The sequence below is a fragment of the Neopelma chrysocephalum genome, unplaced genomic scaffold, assembly GCF_003984885.1.
Source record: "Neopelma chrysocephalum unplaced genomic scaffold, ASM398488v2 Primary Assembly neopelma1_72, whole genome shotgun sequence".
Taxonomy (NCBI): domain Eukaryota; kingdom Metazoa; phylum Chordata; class Aves; order Passeriformes; family Pipridae; genus Neopelma; species Neopelma chrysocephalum.
The window spans coordinates 9,918,648-9,939,977 of NW_020897732.1; the positions used below are offsets into that span (position 1 = coordinate 9,918,648).

At 40.2% G+C, this 21,330-nt stretch overlaps 1 protein-coding gene across 10 annotated transcripts in view; it reads left to right on the top strand.

The window, feature by feature from the left end:
- Window positions 1-21,330, top strand: part of KMT2C (lysine methyltransferase 2C) — a 198,749-nt gene that overhangs the window by 151,508 nt on the left and 25,911 nt on the right. For 8 of the 10 annotated variants that reach the window (XM_027686911.1, XM_027686912.1, XM_027686917.1 and 5 more), the window contains 13 exons: window positions 486-666; window positions 6,419-6,523; window positions 6,882-6,929; window positions 8,098-8,235; window positions 8,415-8,447; window positions 8,529-8,645; window positions 10,701-10,839; window positions 11,097-11,311; window positions 11,430-11,503; window positions 14,081-14,263; window positions 14,891-16,762; window positions 17,776-18,101; window positions 18,879-20,698. In XM_027686911.1, coding sequence (XP_027542712.1) covers window positions 486-666; window positions 6,419-6,523; window positions 6,882-6,929; window positions 8,098-8,235; window positions 8,415-8,447; window positions 8,529-8,645; window positions 10,701-10,839; window positions 11,097-11,311; window positions 11,430-11,503; window positions 14,081-14,263; window positions 14,891-16,762; window positions 17,776-18,101; window positions 18,879-20,698 — 5,251 coding nt within the window. The remainder of the gene's footprint in view (window positions 1-485; window positions 667-6,418; window positions 6,524-6,881; window positions 6,930-8,097; window positions 8,236-8,414; window positions 8,448-8,528; window positions 8,646-10,700; window positions 10,840-11,096; window positions 11,312-11,429; window positions 11,504-14,080; window positions 14,264-14,890; window positions 16,763-17,775; window positions 18,102-18,878; window positions 20,699-21,330) is intronic. The other 2 variants (XM_027686913.1, XM_027686920.1) reach the window with 1 other exon arrangement.

The window sequence follows — 21,330 nt, forward strand, 5'->3', positions numbered from 1 at the left end:
TTTGTTGCTGCAGTTACACGAGGAGGATTTTGTGCTGAGTGAAACGCTGGGTATGGTTGTTCTTGAATTGGGATCACAGGGTGCGTGCACGTTTTTCATTAACTTCTTGATCCAGGTGCCCAGCAGTGTTCGCCTTCTTCAGCTGTCCTTTTTATGCCAGGAGAAATGTTTTAAACACTTAACAAATTGTGATATATGTAATAACACTGTACTGGTACACTGTCTGTGCCACATGTGTAAGAAGACTAGAGTTTTTCTATATAATTTAAGGTGTGAATTTGATCATAAAATGTTAGTAATGTAGCTACCTTAGCTAAGTTGTAGCCACTCTTCATAGCCTGGAAGAGCTACTGCCATGCTGGAAGGCTCATGGAACTGAGACTGTGTTTTTATCATTGCCTTTTGATGTTAACTTTGTCATTTACCCAACTTTTTTAATAGGTACAGTGTTCTTCCCACATTGAATCATTTTGTCTTCTTTGCAGGAAGCTTTCTTTGGGAAAGACCTACTAGATACCAGTAGACAGAACAGGATGAGCCTGGATAATTTACCTGAAGAATCACTTTCATGTAAAGCAAATCTGACCACCAATTTCCTGGATCCTTCATCTGACCCCCTTCTTAGCTCAACCTCCACTCCAGCTCAGGCAAAACTGGGACCTCAAGGTATACAAAGCTAAAGTTAGTGATAATTCACTAGTTTGATTTTATTGTTGTGACTGGAGCTTTTCCACTCTCTTTTCCGCTTTTCTCACAGTGTTTATCTGATGTGTTTTTCAACATTCTGTGTAGGAACTGTCCTTGTGAGGTTAAGTTACCCTGATAATCAGTGATATTCAGCTCGAGGGCTCCAGCTGTTTCAGAAAGATCAGTGGATGGCACAACAATTGGCACTTAATATAAATCTGCAGTTCCTTGACTGTAGCATCCATGTGTATAAAGTACATGAAAATTAATTCTGTCTAAGAATGAGAATACAGATCTGTTATAGAAGAAGACATAGATACTCTAATTAAAAGATATTTTTAGCAGTCTAGTGCATATTAGTTGGATGAATATCATCCGACTTTTCTTTAATGTTTTAGGTTATTTTAGGTTGCCAGTCTCCTCGGAATTTTTGGTTCACCATGTCCTTTCTGAACATGAGTGCCCTTTCCAGGTACAGTTTGTAGCCCCTAGGCAATCTTTTGCTTTTGCAAAACCTTACTGAAGTTACTGCTGAGAGTTTCGTAAATAGCCAGAGGGTTGTAAAGTGCTGCTGAAAGGGCAGCTTCACACAAAAGAGCAATTAAAACCTTATAGTCTCCTCCAAATTATTTTTTTCTCTGTGTCTTGTAGTATATGCTGTTAGCTAGAGGTGTCTTCTTATTTTTAAAAACTATTACTATTTCTTGTGTAAATTAGTTAATTTGTGGTTTGTGTTTCAGCTCATCCTCAAAGTTTTTCCATCTAAAAATGTTTGTACACATTGATACAGTTTCCCCTGTCCAGAGAGTCATTTGAAGAAAGGTCACTTATTTTGATTGTTACTCAGTGAAAATCTGCTAAATGAGAAGTAAAAGACTATATTATAATTAAACATTGATTCTTATATGGTTGAAACTGTAATAGAGAATGCAAAAGTTAACTTCCCCTGAAGGGGAGGCTTCTGGAAATGGAGTGTTTCACGGTCTGTATTTCCTTAGTTCCAGTACTACAAGAAGATAGGCTCACAATGACTTTTTCCCACCCCAGCATTCTTTTGAAGCCAGAGAAATACAACTTTAGAGGTCCTTGCTGGCCTATCCAACTGCAAGATTGAAGTCACTAATGTATTCATGTGTTAAAGTAGTATAGCATTTTAGAAATTCTTGAAGTTCATGTTAATTTAATGTTCTATTTTTCCAAAGTTTGAGAGTTCTTTGTAAATAAGCAGAGTTGTAAAACTTTGTAATTTCCTCCTCCTTTTATTCAGAAATAAATAATAATCAGATGGCTATTAATAAATAAATCACTAGCAATGGTTTTAGTGGATAGCCTACTGTTTTTCCCATTTGACATATGAGAGACTCAAAGGCCAGTGCTTTCTGGCCGTAGGAATGTTCTCAACAATTGTCTCACAACTGTTCAGATTTCCAGCCAGAATTGTGTCCAGATGGAGCTGTTTGTTGTAGTGGGAGCACCAGTGGGTGAAGTCATCTGCCAGTATTGATCAGTTCCAGGGCAATTTTTCTTAACTCTTTCCCTGTGACTTTGTGGCACACGGTTATTTCCACAGTAGTATCCACACGTGTGAGAGACAGAGTCATTTTGCATGGTGGAGACCCTGGTAAATTGGCTGATTGCTGAGCTCCCTTCTGGCTGGAATTGCAGAGCTGGAGATGAGAACAGTGTCCCAGGGCACCTGTGATGTTTTCATCATTTCCACCCAGACCTGGCTGTGGAGCAGGAACAGCATGAACTGCTTTGTTCACTTCTCTGGGAGGCTGTAGGACTGTATTGTCACCAACTATGCTGTTTTCCTGCAGTGCCATTTCTCACAAGGATTGCTGACTCCTGGGAGTCCTTCCTTAATTGCATAGGTCTTTTCCAGAAGGAAAACGTTCTTCTCCTGGAGACTCCACTTGTGTAATCCCAGGATTAAGTGCAGTGATCAGTCTGCTCATGAGCTGACAGAGCATTCCAGGGACACATTCTGTGATTTGTTTAATCTTACAGCTTGGTTAATGGTAGCTGAAGCTTTTGCTGTTTTCCATTAGCCAAGCCTGCAGTAGTGATGGGGACTGGCAGACCTGGCCAGAAGAGGGGTTTTGGAGTCTTTTGTTTATTGTTATTTTCTAGCGACTGAAGTGAGTTTTAGGCTCCCAGCCCTGATTTCTGTCTGGCAAAGAGGTTGCTGTTTGTGTTCTCAGTTACAAGACCCACCTTTCCTGTGGTTTTATAACGTGTGGCACACTGTGCACTGTATCCTGCATGGCACCGACCCTTAAAATCATTTCCAAGGCAGTGCTGGAGCAGAGTGCAAAGGTTTGCTCGCTGAGAACACAAGCACCAGATCTCCAGGGTCTCCCTGGCTGTTCTTCATGGGTGAAGTTGAAGGTGTTGATTTGGATCTGTTGCATTCTGAGGACTTTCTGCATCTCTCTTGAGTTTCCTGACTTGCGTGTCCCTGATGAAAAAGAGGCCACTTGGTGAGGTGTGTTCTGTGAAGGCTCTGGCAATGTGAACTTCCCTTTATCTTGAAATAGCTCAAATTTAGTGTATTTTTTTCTGTGGATGCTGAAGAAGTCGTTTGTTCAAGTGGGGTCTCCAGAGAATGGTAAAGAAATTCTTCCCAGACAAAAGGAGAGGAGTTGTCTGGATCTCTGCAGCCAATTCAAGTGCTGCTGGTACCTTTTATAATTGGATACATTACTGCCTGATAAAGCATCTTAGGGTGGCTGCAGCCTTGGGAGAGGCATTTTTGTTATTGTAGAACTTAATAAATAAATAAGAGTAAATGCATTGGAGGGACCAGGATCACAAGAGAGCAGTAGAACTGTGCTCTCTTAGAGATCCAGCATTACAAGCAAATTATTTTCCTTTTTGCTTTGTCTCTGCTTTCATCTCCATTCTGAAAGAGTCAAATTAATGAGCAGTATTGAGCTATTTGTTTGGCAGCAGATGTCAACCAGCTATTGATTCTGATCTGAAGCAGCTGACTCAAGTGATTTCGTTGTTTCCAAGATAATATTTAGCACACATGGAATTAAAACAACCTAAAAATAGAAGAAAAAAATGTACAAATATGCTTTAGATTAGATGTCTTATGTGAGACTTGTGGATCATAGGCTCTGGCCCTCTGCTATCACCAACACTCTGCCTTTTTTGTAGATTTAACAAGGTCCATTTTGAAAGCAGATTGCTTTTTTCCAGCCTACTCATCTCATCAGAAGTCCATTACGGACTCTGATTGCCTTAATAGTTCGAGGCCCTCTAATTTGAAGCCTGAATTTATTCATGGCCAGTTTGTAGCCGTGGGGGGGTAAACTCCTCTGTTATGTCTTTCCACCTGAGCTCTTTTCAGCTACTTATATATTTATGTTCAAATGAGAAGTTGAGTGTTTAGGGACTGTTCCCAAGCACGTGACTAAAGACTGGAGAAAAGCACCACAACATAAAATACTACAGAAGAACTAAAGGTTTGTAATACAGTCTGGATGCTTCCTTCATAGGGGCCCTGATACTCACCTGCCTTCAAGTAGAAATTCAGGGAAGTTAAAGGGTTAAAGTCAATCCTTTGCCTACCTCCAGCTGATGTCATTACATCACCTTCTGGTGCCTGGTGTTAGTTAGTTACTTGCATAATTGGACCAAATTGCCAGAAGGAAAACAAGTATCTAAAAAAAACCTAAACAAGCCTAACATAAATCAAAGAAAAAATCCAACCAACCCACCAAAACCCCAGCAACTAGGTTCTGTTTAAAACCTTACATTTAACAGTACTTTTTATCAGGTACAAAAAATAACTATGCCTGCAAAGTGATGTGGTTTTGAGGCACTTTTTAATAGTTTTACTGATATCAACAGGAGCTGTATTCTGTATGTACATTTAGATGGATTGGTCTGCACTGGCACATTGATCCACCTCATTGAGCGGCAAAAAAAATTATTTCATTAAGATTGAATCATCTTGTCTGCATTGCAAAGGATAAAATGGATAAAAGTGAAGAATAGGAATAGTAAAGTGAAGAGGAATAATTTTCATTTTGGCTTCATAGTAGAAGAAGGGAAGAGGGTTGTCTCTGAAAAACAGCAGAAGGAATTTCTAATTCATTGTTAAATTTAGCAGCTTGGAAAGTAGCCTCATGATACAAGTAAATCCTTGGCACCAGGCTCTGAATTAAGCTATGTACTTTCCTGGGGCAGTTGGATTGTAACAGTGGGAAGGGCGTCTGTGTGTGTGTGAAATGTGTGTGTTGACTTTCTGGTCTCTCTTCAACCTGGCCATATATTTGTTTTCCACATTGTACATTTTATGATTTGTTTTAATCCCCTTTTTCTGTTTAATTGTATGTGTATTTACCATCTCATCATGGTTTCCTTGGTCTGGCAGTGATTGGTCATGTAGTCATGATAGTCTGCACTTTTTCCGAAAAATCTTTTTCTCATCTTTCATTTATTTGTCAAACAATTTTTGCAAATGTTGCACATCTGTAATAGTCCTAAACAACTAGTTAATAAAACCAGATGGGCCATTCAGAGTAATTTCTCTCTAATGAATTGGAGGTCAAGAAGATAGTCTTATCCAGAATTTATTATTTAATATTAAAGAGTTTATTGCTAGACTGGGCCAGTTTTTCCTACATGGCAAACAAACACAACATTTCTTGCTCTGGCTGTTCTCACTTCTTCAGGATTTCTTCTGATCTTAAAAATAGCATCTTCAGTTTCCATTTATTTATTCTTGCCTCTTACTCTTAGATCAGGTTGCAGTAACTAGTTCCTTCTGTCTTAAGAAAGAGTCTGGTTGTAAAAGAAGTAACTGATTTACCTTTAAAAAAAAATTCTTTGTTGATTTACTGTGAACTGTGTCCTTTATAAAGCTTATTTGTTGACTTTTACATTCATAAGCCTTTATGTCTTAGAGGTTGCAAGTTCTCAGTAGATCTTGGGATTTTTTTTTCCTCTAAAATCATCCAGTCTTTCTTGAACATGACTGGTTACCTCATCACTTTTAAAAATACTAACCAATGTAAGCATGTGAAGGTGGCTTCACATGTGGGAGCGTGTTGTGACCTGCCCCAGAAAGTGGAGAGTAACCCAGGTTCTTATTAATAAATCTCTTGGGGTGGATTGGAGTGAAAACAACACTGAATAATCGGTGTTTGTAAACATATATATGTAGGGTTTATTTTAGAACAGTTTTGTTTCAAAGGTGTAAAAAGGTACATTTCCATTTTTGGTATTATCATCTATATCTATCATCTACAGCAATATAGCAATCAGTAGAGCATAAGGATAACACTTAAGGAAATGCATAAGGGAGAGAAAGGGAAAGAAAGGATAAAGGTGGAAAGAGTCACGGCCCACAGGGTCCAGCGATGAAACTTGGTAGTTGCAGCTTCCATGTCTGTTAGTTGAAGTGGTGTTCTTGCTCCGTTGGGGCTGGGGGAGGGAAGCCCCCACACTCCAAGAAGTTATGAGTTATTATATATTTCCAGAACGCCTTTTACCTCATGGCAAACACGGGGGGATGGGCCCTGCTGCCTCTTCTCAGCCTGCAAAAGCCCCCTGATGATCCTAGAATGCGTAAAGCGTTAACCTTTTCAGTCTGTGACAGGCCCTTGCAGCCTGGTAGACCTGGGTTTGGGTTTCTGGCTCAAGCTCAGGTACATCATCATCAGGGTCATGTAGAAATGCCACGACTGGTTCATTTTCTTTGTTGCATCTCACACAGGTAGCACCGACGACCCTTTAGCAGATCTTTCTGAGGTCTTAAATACTGATGATGATATTCTTGGAATACTTTCTGATGACTTGGTAAAGTCTGGAGATCATTCAGGTAGGTACATTTAGAAGGTCTCTCCAGTATTTGCTTTCTTTTTTTTCCCCCTCTTTATTATAGATGTATTTGTTGTACTGTATCTACAGGTTAAGCTCTAGGTCATTTCAGATATAATTTTCATATCTTAAGAATACCTTGGTTTGGAATGATTTTGTTGTGTCCCACCAAAAAAAGATTCCCAACCTTGTCAACATTTTGTTTTACTTGGCTCTTTGCTTTGCTGCTTAAGAGAGAATAAAATGTAGCTGCTGTTGTCTCTCATACCTGCGTAGCTTTTTTCAGCATGCAGCTTTTTCTTTACTTTTTTTTGTTTTCGTGTTGTAATCATCCATTTTATCTGGTTTGGGTCCTGTAGGTCTTGATTTATGCACTTTCCAGGTTGAGAACTCACCCTCCCCATTTGGTAAGAATCTAAACAATGGATGATCCATGGTTAGCAGTAGCCCTCTTTCCTAGTGGTTTTAGCTGAAAGAACTGCATGTGTAGAAACTAGTACTCCTTTCTCCTTTACTGTGTCACTAATTCATGCTTTCATTTTCCACTCTGTGGTGTTCGAGTCTAACACGACCTTTAAACTCTGCACTCCGCCTTCAAGAGTTTTGCTTACAGCTTTTAAAAACCTTCCTGAGTTTTTGTGTTCCATGATACAAACCCATGCATTTCCTTGCTGCCACTGTTGATATTACTTCCTATAGTAGTGTGTAGTTTTTATCATAGTGGTATATTTTGTGAATTAAAAGCGTTTTTGTCAATATGAGTATATTAAAGCATGAATAAAGCAGCCAGCATCAATCCTATTGGTTCCACTGGGTAATGGTTCGTCACCTTATGTAAAACACAGGTTGACAATAAGTAGAATGGCATGTTTCATTATTTTAAATTTGAGTTTATTTGGTATCTATTACGGAAATACATTTTAAATACTGAAGGAGGTAGTTCTTTTTTTTTTCCCTCCCATTTTTGTCTCATTTGGGACATTTATTGACTTGTAAAAGATGTTAGGAAACTTACATAGTAAGTTATGTTTTCTTAGTACCAACAAATCACTTTGATGTAACCCATAATATTCAGGAGTTGTTTTTTGAAATAAAAACTTCTACAACTTGTTTTATATTGGCTAAATTTCAGCAGCATTTCAGTAGATATTTAACATAATATTTGAAGTGAAGAACATTTGGACTGAACCTTAAGGTATATGAGGATGAACCCTGTTTAGTATTGGTGTGATTGTTTTTAAAATGTGAAAAACAGTTATAGTGGAACTACATACTGAAAACAATACACTCAAAACCATGCTGTACCTAAACTCAGTAGTCTTATTTCCCGTTCTTCCAGTTGCATTATATTCAATTAACATTCCTCAAACAATGCAATAAACTGGAGGTAAATAGTGCTTAGTTTTGTTTACTTTTTCTAATGAATGTTTTGTTTTGCCTTACCATTCAAATCTTAGGAAGTCCTGGTTTAGTTGATAGCTGAGCTCTAGAGGCTAAAAGAAGGGTTTATTCTTGTTATTCTATACCAATAAATTTTACTATTCATGTCTAATTTAATATTCTTTCTTCCTTCAGCTGGATTGGATATTGGTCCCATCTCTGATGATCCTTCTTCTCTGCCTCAGCCAAATGTCAACCAGAACTCACGGCCGCTGAGTGAAGAGCAGTTGGATGGAATCCTCAGTCCAGAACTAGACAAAATGGTCACAGATGGTAATTTTTTTGTCCTTAATCTTGGTCTTCTAGAGAACTTTAGTAGAAATAATCTCTTTTCCTCCCCACCAAGTGACTCATCTCTGTATTGTAACATACCTATTTGGACTTGTCTGCACAATTACTTTTATTGGTTCTTTTGGTGATTACTTATTCTGTGTTGTCTTTACTTTGTCCAGGTGCTATTCTTGGCAAACTGTACAAAATCCCAGGTATGTATTCCAATCTTCAGTGTCTTTTATAAAACACAGTTCATAAGCAATGCCAGCAACTCATGCACAACATTTTTTCAGAGCTGGGAGGGAAGGATGTTGAAGATCTGTTCACAGCTGTGTTAAGTCCAGCAGCCACACAGCCTCCTCTGCCACAGCCCCCACCTCCACCACAGCTGATGTCTCTGCACAGCCAAGGTATGTTCCTCTGGTACTTTTATAAACAGCAGCCTGCTCAGCAGAGTTGTTTAAATGCTGCCATGGGAGTAGGACACAACCTTGTTTCTGCTGTTGCTAAATTGTGGAATTTACCATTGTGAATTTGTGAACTGTTACTCTAAACCTGTTCTGAAGGGGACATGTGATTAAAATCCACATAAATATTGCTAATAGATAAGGACAGATATTTGAGATTTTTCTGACATATCGATGCTTTTATCTTAGCTGGCACTTCTGTGGTTTTGAAATTAGTCTGTGATAAAGCATGTGTTCTCACTTCACTCTTTAATTACTTTTGAGTACCTCCTCAAGGGTAAGGCAAGAGTCTGTATAACACTAATTTACTGAGTCTTAATTTCCTGTAAGTATGCAGTTTAACATATTAGCTAGTCCTGTTAGAGAGAAGGCTAAATAATTTTGAAATGTATCTTGGAGATTATAATTTATTTTTCTTCATTACTACTAAAATTATCGTGAGTTGATACGGCATATTCTTGCTCTAATATTGAAAGCAAGGGGCAGATTGATTTTATTTATTATTATTGCCAGTAGAGACTTTTTTTAAGCAGTATGTATGAGGATAATCACATGTGGTCCTTTTCTCATCAGACATCACCTCTGAGCCCATGTAAAGAGTCCCCATTCTGTTATACTTGTACTACAAAAAGTAATATGAAGATTGATTTCACCAGTGAATTAATCATAAGAAGAAAAGTGATTGGTTTCCTAGTTGGATTAATTTCCATAAAAAGGAAAGACTTCAAAAACTCTTAGAAAGGAGAGAGTTTAAAGCATATAATGAGGTGATTTAAAGCAAAAGATAATATAGATATCATTGCCTGTTTCCCAGTTACTTGAGTACTTGGAGATAAGTAAGATAAGTAAGAGCATTTCAGCTCTTTAAGATTGTTCAACTCCTCCCTGTGGGAACTACCTCATTTACAAAGTTTTAGATTCACAATTTGGTTCCGTTACAGTGTAATGATCCACATGTTTCTGTGAGATAAATGCTGCAGTAATTTGGAAGCTTGCATGAAGTTTCAGCAACTTCAAATCAAATGAATGCTGCCTTCTCACATGTGATCCCACAGTGCAAACCAGAGGCCTGACTGTCCCTCCAGGTCTTCACAGTTGCTGTGTACTCTCTGTTTATCAGCTATGATAAAGCACATTTTCCTAAATTTGGTGTACTTGCTGCATAGCACATGTAACCTATAGATCAGAAACAGTCTCCTAAAGCATGACAGAATGATACAGTGTCATCCTACAGATGCATCTAATTCCTGAGCTACTTCTGTCCTTTTAAGGAAGTACTGGGGCAACAGTTATAATTTCACTTAAGTGACAGGGATTCAGAGGCCCCAGTGCTAATTCTGTGTAGTAACATCTGCAAATACCATCTGCCGGGATGAATCTGCCTGTGCCACATTTCTGAGATTGTAATCAAATAAATAAAATTTTCTGGCTTCGTACTGCTAGACTGGACATTTAATTAGAAAATGCTAATGCTCATTTGAGTAGAGTTATCTGTTTCATTGGTTACAAATTAGGGAGTTAGTAGATAATGAGACTTACTTTGGTACACTGCTCAGGAGTCTCAGAAGAGGAGATGTTTAATTCAGGTGGCTAATGATAATCCTGCAAGGACTGAAAACCATTCTCCATGCTTGCTGCTTGGATCTGGTGTAACAGACAGGAAGACCATTAGCTTTTAAGAATATATCTCAATATAAAGTGCAGTGTCATAGCATTGGACTACTGCAAAAGTTTTGGAAATCCATTTAAAAAAAAAAAATTAGAGAAGAAAAAATTCTCTGCAGCGATGTGATGCATTAGAAAAGAATCCCTTAAGCTTGTAGGGAAGCAATTTAAACTGATTTAAAATCTGTGCAAAAAATGTAAGGACATTGCTATAAAATTTTAAAGCAATTAGTTTTTGCATTAGATGAGACATTGTCTTCTCAATGAAGTCTTCCACCTCTCCCTTAGAAGTAGTCACTCTTTAAAACAGTAATTTAAACTTCTTCTTTCCAGGAGAGAATGCATTTCCAAGAGTGCCCCTTATGAATGGTCTGATTGGCCCCAACCCTCATCTCCCTCATACGGCTCTGGCTGCTGGAGGTGGTTTGGGCACCTTCTCTCCCATTACACAGCAGCCATATCCTGACACCAGGTAAGTCAAGTTGGGAAATAAAAAAAATATTTATTATTTAGTGTACTTAGTATTGAAAAAAAGTATTAGTAACAACAACACTTGGAGGGTGGTGTTGTGACTGATACTGTGATATTATTAGTTTTTGACAGCCACCACCAAAACTTCTGTATTCTTGCAGCCTTTTGAAACAGCAAACAGGATAAGTACTTTGCTAATTGAGGATTGTTTGTAGTTTTGTTGTTTTTATAAAAGAACCCCCTTTTGTGACTTGTCAGGGATAAGAATCCAGCGTTCAATCCAATGGTGAGTGATCCCAACAGCTCATGGGCACCAGCTGCTCCACCTTTGGAAGGTGAAGGTGATACAATGTCCAATGCCCAAAGAAGCACTCTAAAGTGGGAAAAAGAAGAAGCTTTGGGTGAAATGGCAACTGTAGCACCTGTTCTCTATACAAACATCAACTTCCCTAATCTGAAGGAAGAATTCCCAGGTGAGTGATTTTGCGGAATCAAGTTGAATATTTTGCAGCAATTTATGCATCTTGATTTGAAAGAATCTAAAATAGACTTATCAAAGCCTTGTGTATTAACACATTTTTTTGGTTGCAGACTGGGCTACAAGAGTGAAGCAGATTGCTAAACTATGGAGGAAAGCAAGCTCACAGGAGAGGGCTCCCTATGTGGTAAGAACAATTGCCACCTGCATTTGCATACTTCCAGAATATATATATTTCATTTATAAGGTCATATTTTTCTTTTTTTAGATAAATCAAGTTCTAGATTTCATGAGAGTTCCCTTACTCCAAGAATGCATTTGGAATTTAACTTTGAATACTTTACCTGTATTCTTTGCTTTTCAGTCTTGGAATAAACTACATTAGTATTGTGCAATCTAACGATATCAGCTAAAATGAGAACATCTGTGGTTCCCACTGCCTCTTGGCTACATTTGATTCATGCCTCAAGTCTTCTTTGCTCTGTCTCTGCACAGGATCTCACCAATTTCTTCAGAAGGATAATGACTGATTATGTGATTTCTCTCTCTTTCATCATCCCCTCTCACTGGTCTGTTCTTTTTTGCCCCTTTAGAGTTGCTGAAGCCTTTCACCTGTTGAACTAACAATTCCAAGGGTGTCAGTGCTCACATCCCTGCTTTGCTCATTTACTTCTACTCTGTTTTCTTGCTTTGCTTTTCTTCTTCACTGCTTACTCTCTTGTATTGCTTTGTGATGGAAACTTTTCATATGTTCCATGTTGGGGAGCATGAAGGACTCTGTTTTTCTCTCCAAAATCATTCACCACCTTCACATCTGAGTCAAGCGATGTGTATTTGTAGCAGCTGTCTGGAGTTACATGGTCATTGATTCCATTGGGCAGAACTTCTGCCATTCAGAGGGTGACCCTTGCGCTTTCTTGAAGCCTCTGTTGAAGCCTGTCCACATTCAAATCTCAGAACCTGTATTACTGATTGTTTTAGACCTTCTGAACCACTGTTAGCAAATGTACTTTTCTTTAATTTCCTCTCACATCTCCATTCTCTCCTAGTTCTCATCTTTTCTTTATTCCTTCACAGCAGCAATTGGATGGTCATTCTCACTTTGTAGATTTCTGTGGATTATGCAGGGTTATGTTTTCAGTCTTGTAGCCTCCCCTTAATGTGCACTTTTGTGATAGAGGCCCATCAGTAATCAAATTTGATTCCTATACATGTTGATGACTCAGGGTTTAGCAGTACCAACATCATCTCCTGCTGTCCAAATTTAAAAACTTCCCTTATCTCTGACAACTTTTAAGAGGATAAATCATACCCCAGGTTCAATGTGGGAAGTGGAGTTCTTGGTCTTTCTGAAACTCTTTCCACTTGAAAGAATAATTCTCTATTTTTGTCTTTGTATCACTGAGGCATCATCATTATTCTGCTTTTTATTTAGTGTTACAACTTCAGCACCTTTGGACATCTATGTCATCTTGTCCATGCTGCAGTTAATCTTGGTTGTTCATCCTGTCTAGTATTTAGAAGATAAAAGCCACTTACATGGATGGCATTTACCACTTTACAATTATTTCTATGACTGACTTTTATTTTTTATTGTTCTTAACAAATGCAGTCATATCATCACGATGAATATCCAAAAAGCAGCAGCAAAAATGATTTCCTTCGTGTTTAGAAGGAGAGTGCATGCAAGTGCATGCTCATGCACACCAGTATTTCCATAGCAAGACATGGTTAATTCCTTTCAGAACACTCTTTGCACTCTTGCCATTCAGCTGTTGCTGGTGCTCCTGGCATCGTGCACACAAGAAGCTGCTGTGGTACCTCTCCTGAGGGACTTACACTCTGGGATGATGAACAAAGGCTGAAATGAAATTTAGAAAAGTGTTAGTAAATTTTGACTGCAGGCTTTTTACTTTCTTTAGTGTGCACAATCCCATCACAAATGACACTAATTTTTCTGCTACTGTGACACTGGTGCTCTCAACCATGTCCCTGTTTCATTGTTGGGGGGAAAGGATTAAAGCCTTCTCCACTAGGCAACCACTACTTGACAACTGGAAATAAATTTGTAAAAAAGAAGATGTGAGGGTTTGGTTCAGAAAAGGAATCACATCCTAGATTGGTGGTAAAACAGACCCTTTGAAACTTCCATTAGATACTTTAAAGTGTCACTATGGCTGTAAAATGCCTCATTGAGGAGGAATTACTGTTCTTCCATCCAATTTTTCCTGATCCATAAGCCCATATCCTGTGTTTATACTGTTAACTGTTAACAGACTGTGATCTATAGAGGCTATTTAATGGAGTAGACTGTATTTTTCTTGTCATTGAAGTTCTCCACATTAGTGGCCTTTATTGATCCAAACATCATCTGCTGTGCTCATGTCTTCAGACTGCAGACCACACCAATATGTGATCTAAAAGGTAAACTGGTGGGATTCATAATTTCTTGGCACAGCACAGTACCTGAACAGACACCCCTCATGTGTAGAAAACCTTTGCTAATAGGTTTACTAATTACTTTACTTACTGCTAATAACTCCTGGGTTCTTTCCATGTATGTCAAATGCAGAATTTCTGTAGAGATGAAGTATTTTCCACTTGGAATTCCTTTTAAAGTCTATAATTTCTTTTCTACGAGGATGCACGTGATTAAAACAGGCTGTACAAAGAATTTGGTGATAGATTTTGTAGGAATAACAGATGCAGTGTTCGCACTTAGCAGAAGAAAATGAGGCTAACTGCATCTTTTTTCTTTTTCCAGCAAAAAGCCAGAGATAATAGAGCTGCTTTGCGCATCAATAAAGTACAGATGTCAAATGACTCCATGAAAAGGCAGCAGCAACAGGATAGCATTGATCCCAGCTCACGCATCGACTCCGACCTCTTTAAGGATCCATTAAAGCAGAGGGAATCAGAACATGAGCAGGAATGGAAATTCAGACAGGTGTGTTGCATTTAGGGTGTTTTGTTATATTCTTCCAGTTTTTTATAGCTCTGTCAGAATCTGTTGTCATAAAATCAGTTTGAATCTTTCTTTGTAGAAGAGTATGAAGTCAGCCATTCTGCAGGGGAAGGAAACAGATGTTATCAGAAGAGAAGCTGCTTGCAAAAATGTTAAAATTTTGACTTTTAAATACTATGTATTATGGAAATAGGGTATTCTTTCTCTGCATGGCTGGCTAGTGCAGTAGTTAGTTTTTACACACCCCAGTCCTGCAGACTGCTGCTCCAAATGGGGCTGACTGTCTCTCAAAGCCCATTTGCCTCACGTCAGCGCTACATCTCTCAGTAGCCTTTGTCTTCAGAATCTAAGGTTGGAAAGCAGTGATGTTCTTTTGGCAACCTGGGAAATGCTTATTCCCAGGCAAAAAAGACACATGTCAAGGTAATTGAACTTTGCAAATAACTGGACCCTCTTCTCCCATTGCGTTTAAAATTTGCAATTTGCAGTTATTTATAATTCATCTTTGATGTGTCCTGGAGTTTTTAAATTACAGATTCAGCCATCAGAAAGATTTTGTATGCCCCGAACTTACTAGTGTAACCTTTTTTTCTTGTAATTTTAAAACAGCAAATGCGGCAAAAGAGTAAGCAGCAAGCCAAAATAGAAGCCACGCAGAAGCTTGAACAAGTGAAAAACGAGCAGCAGCAGCAACAGCAGCAGCAACAGCAGCAGCAGCAGTTTAGTTCACAGCAGCTTCTGAACCAGTCTGGCTCAGACACACCCAGCAGTGGGATCCAGAGCCCCTTAACGCCACAGACTGGCAATGGAAGTATGTCTCCTGCACAACAGACATTCCATAAGGATCTATTTACAAAGCAGCAGCTCCCTGCTACGCCTACGTCGTCGTCCTCAGATGATGTGTTCCTAAAACCACAAGCCCCACCCCCTACTCTGACCCGAATCCCAGTACACGATTCACTGTCTCAGTCTCAGACTCCTCAGACATCATCACAACAGATGTTTTCTCCAGGTTCCACAAACACAAGACCTCCCTCTCCAATGGATCCGTATGCTAAAATGGTGGGAACACCTAGACCAGCACCCATTAACCAGAACTTTGTTAGAAGGAACACCATTGCCCCACTAGATACTTGTGCAGCGCAGTCATCCGTATCCCGGCCCATTCAGGGAGCTGAGCCATCGGGAAGCAGACCTTCACCAGTCAGGGATTCATGTTCTTCATCTCCAGGGAGCAGTGATCCCTATGCAAAGCCACCAGACACACCCAGACCTGTCATGGCATCAGAGCAGTTCTCCAAACCGTTGGGGGTCCTAAGATCCCTGGAACAGTCAGGGAAGGTTCCTTTAGCAGCTGGAAGCAGTGATCCCTTTACCAAGCCGGCTCCTCGAACTGATACATTTCAGAGACAGAGAGTAGCCCCTGCTGATGCCTATGCACGGCCCCCATTGACCCCAACTCCCGCTCCTGATGGGAGCCCTGGACCTTTTAAAACTCCTATGCGCCCTCCTCAGTCCCCACAAGATCCCTACGCGTCCATGCCAACCACCCCCCGGCGCGTTGCTGTGGATCCCTACGAAAGGCCCGCTTTGACACCGAGGCCAGTGGATAACTTTTCCCATAGTCAGGCTAATGATCCGTACAGCCAACCTCCCCTGACTCCCCACCCTGCAATAAAGGAGCCTTTTGCTCCCCCACCCCGGATAGCGCGGCAACAGAGCGATTCTTTCCCTCAGTCTGGGCCCATTTCAAGGCCAGCTTCTCAGGACCCTTATTCCCAGCCTCCAGGTACTCCTCGGCCAGTTGCTGATCCTTATGCCCAACCTCCAGGAACTCCCCGGCCCACCACAGTTGATCCATATATGCAGCAACCACCAACACCGAGACCTTCTCAGCCGGCAGATTTATTCTCTCAGACCCCAGCAAATCAGAGACATTCTGATCCATATGCCCAACCTCCCGGGACACCAAGGCCAGTTCTCAATGATCCCTATTCTCAGCAACCAGCAACTCCAAGGCCAGGGATTTCTGAGGGTTTTAACAGACCTGCAATGACAAGACCAGGACTAATACCAAATAGAGACCCTTTCCTGCAGACACCACAGAGCAGGTTGCAGGGCACTTTCGTCAGGCCATCAGATCCATGTTCTCAAACTCCCAGACCTGCAGGACCTGCAATAACAGATTCATTTAGCCATGGTCCATCTGCTCCAGCACGTGACCCATACGATCAACCACCAATGACTCCAAGACCTCAGCCAGAATCTTTTGGAACTGGTCAACTGGCCCATGATGCTGCCGAACAGCCACGGCCTGGATCTGAGGGCACCTTCAGTGCATCTGGAAATTCTCCCATGACTTCTCAAGGACAGCAGTTTCCCAAAGTTTCACAAGTTCCTGGCCCAGCACCCACCACGGGAGTAACAGATACACAGAATACCATGAATATGTCTCAAGCAGATACCGAGAAGTTAAGACAGGTGAGGATAATGTTCAATACTGATGCTATTAAAATTTCGTAAATAGAAGAATTTTCCCCATTCTTGTTAATATTTGAAGTTTCTTGTCGTTAAACATAGCTATATGTAAGATAAGAATCATCTTAATTTACTTAGTATGTTCATTTGGTCCACCTGGATAGAACCAGAACATATAGAATATAGAAATATCGGTAATTTTTAAGATCCAAAAAGAAAGCAAAGGCCATATTTGAAGCCACGGAAGGTGTAGATGGTTGGTCTGTAATAGCTATTTTAGCTAGAGTCTAAGGGAAAAAAACACCTTGAAAGAACAATTAGTTTTGTTCTGTAACAGATGAGATGTGGAACTGATTGTCAGTGACTTCTTCACTGCCTGGAAAAGCGGGTACAGGCAAAGAGCTCAGCCCAGGCATCTGACTTTGCAGTTGGCCAACACATTGAGGTGAATCCTACCCTTGGTCACTGCTCTTCTTGAGGCACTTCCACTCCCAAGTTTCTGTCAGTGAATGTTTGGCCAACAGCTCTTGCTGAGAATAGAATTACATTCAGCTCATGGAAAGCTGCTCACTCTTTTGTTTGGAAGGAGTGATGGGAAGTGGATTTGGCGGAAAATTGGTAGTATTTATCATACAGAGTCAGAGCAGATTCTGCAGCTGTGGTGCAAACCTCTTGCTGACTTTTCTTCAGTGGACCTCTAGTCACCCTTGCACTTTTCATGTGGCAACAGGGCCTGCACTGTTGGAATAGAAAAAAGAAAAATTACTTTAATTTTAATTGATAGAATGGATTCACATCATACATTTTAACAAGAGGTCTGAATGTCAAGTTGCACCACCAGCGCCTTGCACCGACTCCCCTTCTCATTTCTGAGGTGATTACTGTAGTTCTTAATATTTTTCTCTAGTGACTGAAGAATTTCTTTCCTCCAAAAAGCTTAACCTAGCAGAGTGTAACACTTCAAAACATGTGAGTTGCAGTGTCAAGTGAAATGATTTATTTTTTTTTTTAAACAGCGCCAGAAATTACGTGAAATTATTCTACAGCAACAGCAGCAGAAGAAGAACGCGGTTCGTCAGGAAAAGGCCTTGCAGGATGCAGCAGCTCCTGCCCATGCGACTCCTCTTCAGCACTGGCAGCAAGACAACTTAAATCAAATCTTTAACCGTCCTCCTCCTCCATATCCTGGGAATATTAGATCCTCTGTAGTCCCTCCAGGTGGGCCAAGGTTCACCGTATACCCAAAAGACCAGCGTGGGCCATTTCCTGCTGATGGGCAGTTCAGTAGACCCCAGTTTCCAGGCGATATGAATGCCATGGGGATGAGACCTCATGGCCTTAGGTAAGCTCTTGGATCTCTTAAACCCAGGATATTACAGGGGTCGTTAGATAAAGGGTTTTTTTTTTGGATGAAAAACCATCTGTGTTGTCTGCAGTAGCTGGTAACCTCCCTGAAGTCCGTATGTGCAGTGCGTTTTCCTGTGTTTTACACTAACAGTGTTTTACACTCTTTTATTAGGAGTTAATCAGAAATAAAAATGAAGAAACTGTATTTTTTTAAAACAAAACAAAACAAAAAAGTGAAAGGTTGGACTTAATTTTTGATGTCTTAATAATTAATAAGTATAATATTCTTGTTTTCATTTCTAATGAATAATGAATAAGTAATCAAATGTCAGCTTCTGTCTGTGCCATTTTTACAGTGAATGCTGTGATGTAAAATGAATACCAGTATCAATATGTTATCATCTCAGGAATTATGATTTTCAGTATTTGTATTTATTTCAGTAATTTCTAAATCCACTATTATTTTTTACGCTGGGTTGAATTAACATGTATTTTATTTACTAGGATAGTTCTGGCTGTCATAGTTTTCTATCCATTATTATTATTATTGAAATTGAAAACAGGTTGTTTATGAAACATAATTAAAGCAATTATTTTATTGTAGTCATAAAGCTCATTTAAATGTAAGCATAATCAGTCAAAATATTTATTTAAATATCTTAATGAATGCATCACTTAAAGCATTTTAGTGAATAGCTATTTAGTCAGATATGCCAGACTAGGCAGTCGTAGGAAAAAAAAAGGTTACTTAGTCTTTCATGCTTTATTTTAGATATGGGTTTCCAGGAGGTGGCCATGGTCCACCCTCAGGTCAAGAACGTTTCCTCGGTCCCCAGCAGCCGATGCAGCGCCCTGGAGTTCCCCCACAGCTGAGAAGATCCCTGTCTATTGATATGCCTTGGCCAGTGAACAATCCACAAATAAATAACACATCTGGGATCTCCCAGCATTTTCCTCCGCAGGGAATTCCAGTCCAGCAGCACAATATATTGGGTCAGGCGTTTATCGAGCTGCGTCACAGAGCTCCCGACGGGAGGCCAAGGCTGCCCTTTAATCCTTCTGCTGCAAATGTTATGGAAGCAGCAGCTCAGCATCAGAGACACACAGGGTTCATGCCCAGGCAGGATTTTCCAGGCCCAAGACAGGCAGAACCGCTGAGACATAATTCTCAAGGAATACCCAACCAGTTGCAGATGTCTACAAGTTTGGAGCACATGTCGCAATCCCAGCAGGATCAGATCAATCCTGACAACCCACCTGCACTTGTAATGCGTTCTCTAGGTCATCAGCCAGTTGCTGATGCATTCCCAGGACCATCTTTGTCCACATCTGCACCAAGTGATGAATCTGCGAACTTACAGATTCCCAACCAGCCAAGTGATGGTCTAGAGGAAAAGCTTGATCCTGATGATCCTGCTGTAAAAGATTTGGATGTGAAAGACCTTGATGGGGTTGAAGTCAAGGATTTAGATGATGAGGATCTGGAAAATCTGAATCTAGACACTGAGGATGGGAAAGGAGATGAACTGGACACTCTAGATAATTTGGAAACCAATGATCCTCACCTTGATGATCTTCTAAGATCAGGAGAATTTGATTTAATTGCATACACAGACCCAGACCTTGATGTGGGGGATAAGAAAGGAATGTTTAATGAAGAACTAGATCTTAGTGTCCCCATTGATGACAAACTAGATATCCAGGGCAAGGCAGAAGAACCCAAACAGAAAGAACAAGGTGATGCAACTGTTGCCCCTCCTGAGAACCAGTCTCCACCAAAGAAATCTGCTACAGAAAATGAAATTAAAACAGAAGTACTTTCCCCAAACACTCAGGAGGAAAAGAATGAAAATGAAAAAAGTGATGGAAATGCTGAATCCACAAGTACTCAACAGGCTGCTGAAGTGGAGTTAAAGGATGGAGAAAAGGCTCCTGCACAGCCTGCCAACCCAGAATTCCCTGACAAAACTACTGCTGTTCCTACTCAAGAAACAACTGTGCCTAGTCCAGATGCTCAGGGATCCGCTCCACTACCTGTTCAAGGAGCAGTAAGTTCCTGCAGTATTTCTGGGTCCACCCCAGTCCTCTCAAGTTTGCTGTCTAGTGAAAGCTCAGACAATGCTGAAGCGAGAACTCTGGGATCTCCATCTCAATCCCTGCCACCCACACAAATGAACCATGGATCAGGTATTCCACAAACACTCATGACACCTGGTGGACAGATCTTGGAAAACACTTTAAATTCAAATTTGTCCATGGTTCCACGAATGAACCATAATTTTTCTCAAGGGTCACCAAATCCAGGATTTATTCAGGGTCAGTCATCTAATCATAACTTTGGGACGGGACAGACATCTAATCAAACTGTGGCTGTACCAAACCGTCCTGGTCCCAGTGGCATCTCTGGTCCCCAACAGATGATGCTCCCTCAACCATTAGCTCAGCAACAGAACCGAGAGAGACCACTCCTGCTGGAGGAACAGCCACTTCTCCTGCAGGACCTCTTGGATCAGGAAAGACAGGAGCAGCAGCAGCAGCGACAGATGCAAGCCATGATTCGCCAACGTTCAGAGCCATTTTTCCCCAATATTGGTATGTGGGTGATGTGTTTGTCTGTGTTCTGGTTAGTTTTTTTATAAAAATGCAACAATAAATAGTTAAGTAATCCCTAGCACTGAAAGAAGGAGGTAGTTCTGTGGAACTTAAGGGTGGCATAGCAAAAATTACTCCTACAGGGAGTATGGAAATGGAGTGTGTAGGTGGAATTCTGAACTCTGGGGCAAGGCTCCTGTTGTCATTACCAGGATCAGGGTAACTCTACACTTCTGATAATGTTTGTGACATCAGCTGTGTCACATATTCTCTTTATACTTTAGGTTCTCAGTGTGATATGGAGTAAATGCATCCTTTGTAAACAGCAATAGCTGACCTTTTGATACTTGCTCTATCATTTTTATGTTTATGGTTGTTTTGTTACATTTTTTTGCATTTTTTAGTGTTGTCTCAGGGAAAGGGATCATTGAAAGCTGTATTACTAACTCTCAGTCTAGGCAAGGCTCAGAAACATCTCTAATAATTCTGCATGTACTAAAAGCATTTAAGATAAATTGCAATTGCTTGTTTAATACAATTTAGCAGTTTGAGCATTAGGATCGAGACCATCACTATCAATTAATTGTTATTAATGAAATACTAAATTTTGAGAATTGTGTTAGTTGTAAGCA